An 11964-nucleotide genomic window follows, 5' to 3' on the forward strand; every position below is an offset into this window, starting at 1 on the left:
ATAATTTATCTGAACACGAACCTGAGTTAATTCTCACTGTATACTCTCAGAAAAAAGGGGAGTAAACTGGACCTTTCCTTGGTGTCGTAGTTGGGCCTGATGTGTGCACCTTTTGTACCTTTGGTGTGAATCATATTGATGAAAGTCTATGAATTTTGAAGCTTTACTCTGAAAACTAATCACTGTGCATTTATACAACTTAAATTATCATTAAAGGTCACAATGTCTACAGTTCCATATGAGATGAACACATAACGCAACGAGGGCACAGATTAGCGCAGGGGTGTTGGTTCTTATTCAACCCATCAAAGCAATTTAGTATTGATATACACTACCGTTCAAAAGTTTGGGGTCACTTTGAAATGTCCTTATTTTTGAAAGAAAAGCACTGTTCTTTTCAATGAAGATCACTTTAAACTAATCAGAAATCCACTCTATACATTGCTAATGTGCTAAATGACTATTCTAGCTGCAAATGTCTGGTTTTTGGTGCAATATCTCCATAGGTGTATAGAGGCCCATTTCCAGCAACTATCACTCCAGTGTTCTAATGGTACAATGTGTTTGCTCATTGCCTCAGAAGGCTAATGGATGATTAGAAAACCCTTGTACAATCACGTTAGCACAGCTGAAAACAGTTTAGCTCTTTAGAGAAGCTATAAAACTGACCTTCCTTTGAGCAGATTGAGTTTCTGGAGCATCACATTTGTGGGGTCGATTAAATGCTCAAAATGGCCAGAAAAATGTCTCGACTATATTTTCTATTCATTTTACAACTTATGGTGGTAAATAAAAGTGTGACTTTTCATGGAAAACACAAAATTGTCTGGGTGACCCCAAACTTTTGAACGGTAGTGTACATCGTTAAAATCATCTTGTAACTGAACTGAAAGAAAAACACACAAAAAAACCCTCAGGACCATTCTGAGAAAATGTGCTGATGATGCAATTCTTCATTCACAAGCTAAGAATTTGATGCTGTAACCATCTTTCCATGGGCGTGAATACTTCTACAATCTCAACTGTATGTGTAAATGTTTATTCATAAGTCCATTTTAGTTCCAGGATGTAACATGACAGAATGGGGGGAAAAAAGTTTAAGGGGGTCAATACTTATGCAAAGCTGTGTCTATGAGTTTAGAAGGTGGTCCGCGTTCAGCCCGGTGGTGTGATGATGATGATGATGATGTGCTGATGGTTGTGGTCTGGACACTGGGGTCACGTGATCCTTCACCTGGGTGGTGGCTGTGTTTTGTTTGTTTGTTTTTTTTTTTTTTACCTGAGACACTTCCGTAAAGAGGAGGATGTGACTCACCTGCACCTCTGTGATGATCTCACACTGTTCCAGTCGAGTCACAGGCCGGAGTGTGTGGACTGTTCTCAGCCAATGAGCTCTCACTGCGCTCACACACTCCCTCTCCTCCAGCATCCCAACACACTCCAGCGCGCAGAGCCGGGGAGCCGCTTCCTGCACCTGCTCACCTCACCGAGGGCGCGCACACCGGACAGCAGGCGCGGGGGGAAAGAAAAGAAAAGAAGGGAAGGAAGAGGAGGAGAGAGGAGCTGGAGGCAGCGGGGCAGGTACCGTGGCACTGGTGAATGATCCGAACCTCACGCGCGCACAGGAGGCAGACATGGACCTGACGCTGCTGCTCCGGAAGCTGGCGCTCGTCTCGTGCGTGTGCGTGCTGCTGGCCGGTTGCGCGCGCGCCTGCGGTCCGGGCCGGGGCTACGGCATGCGCAGACACCGACACCGGAGACTGACGCCGCTCGCCTACAAGCAGTTCATCCCCAACGTGGCGGAGAAAACGCTGGGCGCCAGCGGGAAGTACGAGGGCAAGATCACGCGCAACTCGGAGCGCTTCAAGGAGCTCATCCCCAACTACAACCCCGACATCATCTTCAAGGACGAGGAGAACACCAACGCGGACCGCCTCATGACCCAGGTACAGGGCGGGGGCGGGGCAGGGGCCACTTTACCCGGGGCCACTTTACCCGGGGCCACTTTGGGTTTTATAAAGTGCTTTCTGGGCCCGAGAGGCAAAGTCGCGCGCGCCGACGCTCAATAAATAAATCATTAATAAAAGCCCCGGTGCGCGCGCGCTGTGGTGGGGACTGAGGAGGATGAGGATGAGGAGGATGAGGAGCTGTACTTCTTAACTGACGGCTTTAATTGAATGAGTTTAAAATGATTTTTTTTTTTAAAAACCCAACAACCTAATTATACTTCTCTGACTGATATGTTTCTTATATACGTTGCATTTTTATGAATATTTACACCTAACACTTTCTTTATTTCTTATATACCTGTTTTTATAAACAAACATTCTCCTCACTACCAGCATTTCTTTCTCAACACTTCTCTTTTCCATCCTTTCTTTCTTTGTAAACTGACCTTGGGTGTTCGAAAAGCAGCTGGTAAAATCAATCAATCAATCAATCTGAAGCTCAAACCATGTAAACATTCATCTCGGTCTAAATGTAACTAAAAAAAATAAAATTAGGAAGAATTGCTGTTAATGGAGGGGCGGCACGGTGGTGTAGTGGTTAGCGCTGTCGCCTCACAGCAAGAAGGTCCGGGTTCGAGCCCCGTGGCCGGCGAGGGCCTTTCTGTGCGGAGTTTGTGTGTTGTCCGCGTGGGTTTCCTCCGGGTGCTCCGGTTTCCCCCACAGTCCAAAGACATGCAGGTTAGGTTAACTGGTGACTCTAAATTGAGCGTAGGTGTGAATGTGAGTGTGAATGGTTGTCTATGTATCAGCCCTGTGATGACCTGGCGACTTGTCCAGGGTGAACCCCGCCTTTCGCCCGTAGTCAGCTGGGATAGGATCCAGCTTGCCTGCGACCCTGTAGAAGGATAAAGCGGCTACAGATAATGAGATGAGATGAATAATATTATAAACTAATAGCTAAATGAACCTGAGCTGGAATCCTCAACACACAATGTTTGTAATAATATAACTATTAAACACGTGACAGTTTAAGTCCATGATTGTGTTTGCCCAAACCTGCGCTACGGTTTGGGCAAACACAATCTGTAATATCAAAATTTCCATATTCAAGTTTGTTCAGGTAGCGATGACATCAATCATAACCTGCGTTGGAGTCACAAAGCGCACAGTTCAGTACAGTTAAAGGTGATTGTGTAACAGGATCAGGCGTGATGAACTCACTCTCATCTGGAATTCGTCTCTTCTTGTGAATCACATCAGGGTCGTGCTCACACTGCAGAGTTCTCTGTAAAGCGTGGCTCACAACTTGTGTGTGTGTCTCACTGCCATTTACATAGAATTTGCAAACACAAAGGCTTAAATAAACACAGGAAATGGCTTTGGAGTATAAAGTGGATGAAAGAAGAAACATCCGTGTCGGTCCATACAACGAATTCTGGACTGATGGGGAAATCCATCCAGCAGTGATAAGACACCACAATAACAGCACACAGTGAAGAAACAGTCAGTCGGTTTGGAAGATAAATGATTACGAACAGAATGAGAAAGAACTCCATATGATTATTAACACTACGACCTCAACTGAATATGCAAAATGCATCACTGAGAATGAACAGAACGTGTTCGAAACAGAAAGAGCACGACGAGCACTAGTCTTTTATTTCTCTTTTTTCTAACAAGCTTTCTAAAGGTTCAGCATCTGCTTCAGGCTAGTTCTGGAATCAGGATTTTACTTTCATACGGCTGTGAACAAACACCCAGATCTGAAGCTCACAGGACAAAAAGGCGGGTCATTCATTCATCCTTAGTAACTGCCTGGTCAGTGTGACAGTAGTTTAAATTCAGCTCTTAATTTTCATATTTTAAGAACCAGAACCAACTAAATTCATCAGAAAATACTGCAGACAAAAATATCAACTCTGAGGTCGAGGAACTGCATGAAGGTCCTTTAGGCCACACCCACTCCAGGTTTAAATCCAGATAGTGGGATTGTGTTACACTTCTGTTTCCGAGGGTAATAAATTACCATCTCGATGATCTATTTAGCGTAGCACACGTCGATAAGTTCAAATCTCAGAGTAGTGATAAATAACAGCTGAAATTTAGAGGCATTTGGAATTTCAGCCCTTATATAAAAGTGCACTTCATAGGGTACTTAAAGTTAAATGGGCTGAAGTACCGTACAGTCTGGAGGCCAAGTGGGATTTTATGTCCTGCACCTTGTGCAAGTGCACTTCAGCTCAAATAGGCTGATATTTGGAATGTCACCCACTGTACAAGTGAACTATGTAGGGTATAAAATAAGGGCTATGGCTGTATGATGTATTTTCCAGTAACGAGCCACTCGAGTGTGAAATATTAGCTGATCTCGGGGATATGGAGCCATCAGTGTGTTTGAAGTGCACCTGATGACACACACTGGTTCCTCCACTCTGTACAGTGTAGTGATGTCTAATAGTGAGGTATTTGGGATATTCCCCTTATACAAGTGCACTTCATAGGGTACTTTTCCACTCATGTGACATGCACTATGAGTGACTGGTCCTATTTGGGATTTTGCTCCTGAAGTGCACTTCATAGGGTATTGAGTAATGTTATGTTAGAGTATTCTGCAAAGTGAGTAAACATCCATCCAGTGATGAACCATTCGCAGTTTTGTTTCCTGTCTGATTTATTAGTGAACGTCTCCTCGTATTAAACACTGCCTCAGACAGAAAGCCATTTGGGATATTACCCTGATACAAGTGCACTTTATAGGGTATAAGTATAAATCAGTGTGTTTCGCCCTAGGAAGTGTACAATATGTCCAATAGGGAGGTATGTGTGTTCCTGCTATAGATGTAATCCATACATATTAGGTATTAATTGATCGTCTTGACAGTCATGCAGCATGGAAAAGATCCAGTTGGCTGCCATTTTGGGATTTGGCTTAAATCAAGATTGGATTTTTTTCAGCTCCATTTAACTTCCCCAGGTTATTGATCAGACTCTCCATATGTGGCACACAACCAACGCCACACTTTACCCCGATAAAACCCCGGGGTCAGGGTGTAATTACTGTACAACGACTTACAGACTTGTATTTAAAACAAGACACACTGGAGTCAGTGAGCTGGACGATTAACTTCCATCGTTAATTAGCTGCAAAAGTTCATAATTTTACTCAGACTGTTTTTTGGGAACTTCGCCAGAGCTGTTTTGACCCGGCTGTCTTTTCATACTGCATTAATCAAACTGAAACGAGCGATTCGGCGCTCAGACGAGAGCGGATCAATAACCTTCTGCTCAGGTTGTAATCACAGCAGCCGTCTCTGTCTCTCACAGCGATGTAAAGACAAGCTGAACGTGTTGGCCATCTCGGTGATGAACCAGTGGCCCGGAGTGAAGCTACGTGTGACGGAGGCCTGGGACGAGGACGGCAACCATTTTGAAGAGTCTTTACACTACGAGGGCCGAGCGGTGGACATCACGACCTCGGACAGAGACAAGAGCAAGTACGGGATGCTGTCGAGACTCGCTGTGGAGGCCGGATTCGACTGGGTTTATTACGAATCCAAAGCGCACATCCACTGCTCCGTCAAAGCAGGTGAGCGAGAACTCAGCCTCATGATGATTTAATTAGCTGTGCCTATAGGGGGCGCTGTCATTTCCTCACCTCTCACCTGTATTAGACTTCCTTTGTATTAGAATTTTTGAAACAATAATAAACTTCATTATTCACCTAAACTGGAGCTTAAAGCTAGAAAAGTCCATCTGATTCAAAATCTGTAATTATAACACTTTGTTAAGATCAAGCTTTGCAATAAAATACGGAAAAATATTCAAAATTGTGTTAAAATTATGTTAGTACAATATCATCTCGAGTCTCTAACACCCAGCTCAGGAGGGTGAAACGATACCAAACGACATTTCAAAAATATTAATAAATAATAAAATCTGGTTTTCCAAGATGGCCACCAACAAAACCTTCAGCGACACAATGAAGTTTAGTTAATGTTTACAGAAGGCAGGAAATCCCACCACGCCCAAAACCACATGACCGAAGCGCTGGGTGGGGTTTAATCCAGAAATCTGAACAAGCTGCGTTTTCGTCCAAATGTTTCACAATTCGTTATGAATTTTAGAAATTCATTCTTTTCCATCAGTCACCTTTAATAATGGATTTTTCCACTTCAGCCAAACAAAGACTTTTTTCTCCAAAATATTTACAGGTTTCTTTTATATTCCAGGTTTTTACTTTGCTTTTCATTTTCAAACTTTGCTAAAGCAAGACTGTTAGCTGTCACTCACCAAATAACAGACGACATCAACACGTCTTAGACTGACCACACGTGTTTGGGGAGACGGGGACGTCTGGTCTCCTCCATTCTGTTTTATTTTTAATTCAGTAATTAATTAATTTATTGTTATTTTAATGCATCTTGACTCATCCGTTTTGCAGAGGACAAGAAGGATTTTCTTTGCAATATATGAAGCTTGATTTTTTTAAGCCACGATGAAAAGAAGAGAAAAGAAAAAATGAGCAGGAAAGAAAAGGACAAGAAAGAAAAAAATAATTAGATTAAAACGTTAAAGAAAAAATTTAAAAGAAGAAATAAAAAGAAAAACTGATGCATGATAGCGATGATGATTTTGATCTTTTCTGTGCACAGTAGCTGTACGATACAGAAGTGTACGAAAGCAGATTTACTTTTTTACACCATTTTTTCCTCACCGTGTTTTTTCCCCACCGTCCGTTTGGCAGCTCGAGCGATTGGCTTCATTCCTGCTCCTGCATTCAGAGGAAGAATCGGGGATTAAGGCACAGATTTCTGGTGTGTGTCAATCAACACACATCTGCTAGGCGATTACAATACAAATGCCTGGCGTGAGGCGTGTTTGCTCTGAGCTGTGTACTGCAGTCTGTGTGTGTGTGTGTGTGTGTGTGTGTGTGTGTGTGTGTGTGTGTGTGTGTGTGTGTGCACCTGAGCAAACAGTCACACAAGACTTTTGAAACATAAACACCTAAATAAACGAGCCAGGATCGTGCGGAGCAGCCTGTGGACTCCATTAGAATGACAAAACGCCTCCTGCTTTTCAATTAGCGCTCCATCAGCAGCAACTGCGTTTCACAACACAGACGTTTACATCACAACTGCGCACTGTGCTTCTGTAACGCACCTGACCCGAGTCACCAAGGGCCGCAGGACAACACGACACGATGAGATTACCAAACCAGCATCCATCATCTATCGATTCGTAATAAACCACTTCGTGTTTGTTAATCTATTTCTAAATCTCCTACACGGACACAGCGGCCATTTTGAATGACTTTGGAATGATACCAAACACATTTATTCTGCTTTTTATACACTATAGTTATACACTGGAGACTCCTTCCATGCCGTAAATGCTAAATAAACGTCTCCTTGTCAATCTGCACGTTACTCTAAATCAACAGTACGTCTGTTTGAATTTGACTGAAGCAATAAACCAGTTTAAACTTCACCCAAGGACTCACAGTTGAACCTGTTTATTTTATTGCTTTTCTTTCATACCAGAGAATTCCATCGCTGTTAAATCTGGCGGCTGTTTTCCTGCATCTGCGTCGGTTTACCTCTCAGACGGAAGCACGAAGCACGTGGAGGATCTGAAGGAAGGTGATAAGGTTCTCGCAGCAGATGAGCTAGGAAACATCGTGTACAGCGACTTCATTGCCTTCCTGGACCGAGACGTGAACATGCACCGAACATTCGTTGTACTCGAGACGTCGGAGCGTAACGTGACTCTGAGGCTCACAGCGGCGCACCTGGTCTTCGTCCGAGACAACTCGGCTGCCTTGGGGATGGCGGCGAAGTTTGCGAGCAGAGTGAAACCAGGACAGGAGGTGTTTGTGTGGGAAGGGCAAGGACGTCTGAGGAGTGCACGTGTAGAGCGTGTTTACGCCGTGGAGGACAGGGGCTCGTATGCGCCACTCACCTCACACGGGACCATCGTGGTGGACGGCGTGTTGGCTTCATGCTACGCTGCTGTTGAGGAGCACCGCTGGGTGCACTGGGCTTTTGCGCCTCTCCGCCTGAGTCACGCACTCACGGCGACCTCATGGTGGCGCTGGAGTGTACCAGATTCAATCGCTACTTCGCAGCAGGATGGGATTCACTGGTATCCCAAGATGCTGCTGCACGTTGGAACGTGGCTGCTGGACCGGGACTCTTTCCACCCGCTCGGGATTTCAAGCTTGAGCTGAGACTCGTACAACTTACAGGAATGTTTTAGTCCAAAATGCCAACTCTGCTAACGGTGAATGAAAGCTAACAGACGTCAGTTAGCATGGCATGCTTGGGATAATCAGTGGCTGTTTACTTCATTTCATTTCCCAATCAATCACGCTAGCTTTCTGTCAGAGAAATTCCATACATGTGAACGGAAATTGTTGCAACGCATCCTAGATTTTTGTGAATAAATATCTCTAGATTTCACATTTGTTGAAGCACGAGGTGCAAATTCACAGCACTGCTAACGAGCAGAACTGGCTGTGTTTCTGTCTGAAGAGGCGGGTCTTCATATTTTCAACGCAAATAGAGGATGTTCTAATTGTAGTCAGCATGATATTTTATACAAATTTCCCAGCATTTATGTTTTTTACTTTTTATTTTTAGCAAATCAGGCAACTTGCTAGCAACCAACTACGGCAGATGGACAAACACAGATTTCTAACAAACTCAACACAGTGAAATTAGCTGAACTGAATTTACGAAGTTAGTAAAATCTAAATTCTCGTACCTGAATCTAAAAATGCTGAGTCACAGCTAAAGTGCTAACTGCTCCAAAACTTCTCTGTGTCAGATCTATTCCTCAAACTTCTCATGTGTCTGTGGCTTTGTTCAGTGTTAGCATTAGCATTATGGACTGAAATGTTCTACACAGTGGCATTAACTAAAAGAAATGGTTTTGGAGGGAAAAAAAAATCACAATTTTACACAGACTTCACATTTACCTCATATATAGTCACTCACAAGACATGATGTACATGCTAGCCAGGCTAATGGACGCTTATGAACACCAGTTAGCATCATCCAAACTGCAGACTCAATAATCATCTCAAACTGTGTTACATAACTGGCCTCTGTGGTGTTGTTGTTGTTTTTTTGCGTTATTCACTTGTGTGTTTTAGTGTTTAGCTAATCGGTATGCGTAAACGTCCATTACTTGTTAGCGACATTAGCCTAACAGACCGAAGCAAAATGATGGACATGAGAGGAACCGTGTCCTAATAATTAGTGCTGATTTAATTTTTCTCCTTGAATCACTTCTTTAGAATCCTGATCACGTTTTGTTCAATAATTTATTTGTTTTTGGATCATTTGGAAACGTAACGATGGGATTCAGGATTCAGAGAGATGAAGTGAGATTGAGGAGACTTTAAAATCTCTCCGAATGCTGACTGACGGCTCTATTTTACTGGATAGTCCAACGCTTATAAATTATATTTTTCTACACAGATTTGTATATTAGGTTTTTTGACGGATCTAAACTATTTACAGAATCACATTTCGTTATTTGAAATAGTGAGAGATATAAAAATGTGTTCGCTGTATTTAAAGATAAAGTGTGTAATTCTTTTATTTTTAAATTGTATATTTACACCAGTAACTGATTTTTGTTTTCATTTCATGTGTACAAAGATGTAAAAATAAAATATGCTAATGATGATGCAGTGTCTGATTTTTCTAAATGAAGTAATGGATCGAATGTTTACGTTAGTAACCCGAGGAGTGAAGTCAACTGGGTTAACTGAATGTATGAAGCACAGACATTGTTGCACTTTCCTGTCCCATCATGCACCACTGCACAAAAGGGGTGGGGTTTGTACCACATAAAACGGCTCCCGATGACAGCACAGACCCGGGTTTTGGGTGTTCGTTCTTTTCCCATCTCGATCCAAACTGCTTCCAACCTGCTAAACACACTCAGTACAATGAACTGGCACTGAACACAGTCTGGTGGTGTTAACTGTGTCCCTACTAACCCCAGAACCCACTTTCAGCATCCCTACTAACCCCAGACCCCACCTTCAGCATCCCTACTAACCCCAGACCCCACTTTCAGCATCCCTACTAACCCCAGACCCCACCTTCAGCATCCCTACTAACCCCAGACCCCACTTTCAGCATCCATACTAACCCCCAGGCCCCACCTTCAGCATCCCTACTAACCCCAGACCCACGTTCAGCATCCCTACTAACCCCATACCCCACTTTCAGCATCCCTACTAACCCCAGACCCAACCTTCAGCATCCATACTAACCCCAGACCCCACCTTCAGCATCCCTACTAACCCCAGACCCCACTTTCAGCATCCCTACTAACCCCAGACCCCACTTTCAGCATCCATACTAACCCCAGACCCCACCTTCAGCATCCCTACTAACCCCAGACCCCACCTTCAACATCCCTACTAACCCCAGACCCCACTTTCAGCATCCATACCAACCCCAGACCCCACCTTCAGCATCCCCACTAACCCCAGACCCCACTTTCAGCACCCTTACTAACCCCAGACCCAACTTTCAGCATCCCTACTAACCCCAGACCCCACCTTCAATATCCCTACTAACCCCAGACCCCACTTTCAACATCCCTACTAACCCCAGACCCCACTTTCAGCATCCATACCAACCCCAGACCCCACCTTCAGCATCCCTACTAACCCCAGTCCGCACCTTCAGCATCCCTACTAACCCCAGACCCCACCTTCAGCATCCCTACTAACCACAGACCCCACCTTCAGCATCCCTACTAACCCCAGACTCCACCTTCAGCATCCCTACTAACCCCAGACCCCACCTTCAGCATCCCTACTAACCCCAGACCCCACCTTCAACATCCCTACTAACCCCATACCCCACCTTCAGCATCCATACTAACACCAGACCCCACTTTCAGCATACATACTAATCTCAGACCCCACCTTCAGCACCCCATTAACCCCAGACCCCACTTTCAGCATCCATACCAACCCCATACCCCACCTTCAGCATCCCTACTAACCCTAGACCCCACCTTCAGCATCCCTACCAACCCCAGACCCCACTTTCAGCATCCCTACTAACCCCTGACCCCACCTTCAGCATCCCTACCAACCCCAGACCCCACCTTCAGCATCCCTACCAACCCCAGACCCCACTTTCAGCATCCCTACCAACCCCAGACCCCACTTTCAGCATCCCTACCAACCCCAGACCCCACCTTCAGCATCCCTACTAACCCCTGACCCCACCTTCAGCATCCCTACCAACCCCAGACCCCACCCTGAGTGTACCTACTAACCCCAGACCCCACCTTCAGCATCCATATTAACCCCAGACCCCACTTTCAGCATCCCTACTAACCCCAGACCCCACCCTGAGTGTCCCTACTCACTCCAGACCCCACCCTCAGCATCCCCATTCAAACTACTCTCGAACGTGAGTGAGCTAACTAGCTAGATTCTATGATTAGTTAATGATTAGCTCCCACAGTTGCTTTATTTAATACTTTGCTGTATGGAGTAACTAAGTAGCTCACTGTGTATATTTATCTCTTGTATCACCACTTGGTGTAACACTAGCTAGCTTTAGTGACGTTACTTTTATTAATTACCTCATATTTTTAAAAAATCATTTTAAATAACAACCTGAGAATAATTGCAGAAAATTCAACTGAAACGATTATCTTGATAACTACACAGTAAATTGCAGGCTAACAGTCCTCCGATTTAAACTCTCAACTTTCTGATCTCTGGTTTAGAGCCCTAAGTGCTGAACTTTTCAATAAATGGCTTCTGTGGGTCTTTATTTATTCCTCAATGCCGCATCCGTTTCCTCTCCATGCTGTAACAATCCACATTTAAAGCAGATACGCAGAACCTTTATTTTTAAATAAATTTCCGAGTGGATAGTATCTCTATTCTTGACTCTTTGTATGCTGCATAAATGGGAATAAAAAATATATATTTTTGAGAGTTAAAATCGACCACAAAGTTGTCATTGGAGCT

The 11964-nt window shown here is 44.1% G+C and overlaps 1 protein-coding gene across 1 annotated transcript; it reads left to right on the plus strand.

Annotated features, from left to right (window-relative positions):
* The first annotated feature begins 1457 nt into the window (after positions 1-1457).
* shhb (sonic hedgehog signaling molecule b) lies at positions 1458-9494 on the plus strand. The gene is made up of 3 exons (XM_060905221.1): positions 1458-1946; positions 5274-5535; positions 7490-9494. The coding sequence occupies exons 1-3, from the start codon at positions 1635-1637 to the stop codon at positions 8173-8175; spliced, it is 1260 nt and encodes a 419-aa protein (XP_060761204.1). The 5' UTR covers positions 1458-1634; the 3' UTR covers positions 8176-9494.
* The last annotated feature ends 2470 nt before the right edge of the window (positions 9495-11964 follow it).

The sequence above is a fragment of the Neoarius graeffei genome, chromosome 23, assembly GCF_027579695.1.
Source record: "Neoarius graeffei isolate fNeoGra1 chromosome 23, fNeoGra1.pri, whole genome shotgun sequence".
NCBI classification, from domain to species: domain Eukaryota; kingdom Metazoa; phylum Chordata; class Actinopteri; order Siluriformes; family Ariidae; genus Neoarius; species Neoarius graeffei.

Bases quoted from the DNA above. Each gene is read 5' to 3' on its own strand.
- shhb (XM_060905221.1), top strand. From the start codon at position 1,635: ATGGACCTGACGCTGCTGCTCCGGAAGCTGGCGCTCGTCTCGTGCGTG. The intron at 1,947-5,273 runs GTACAGGGCGGG...TGTCTCTCACAG, and splicing joins CGGACCGCCTCATGACCCAG to CGATGTAAAGACAAGCTGAA. The intron at 5,536-7,489 runs GTGAGCGAGAAC...CTTTCATACCAG, and splicing joins CCACTGCTCCGTCAAAGCAG to AGAATTCCATCGCTGTTAAA.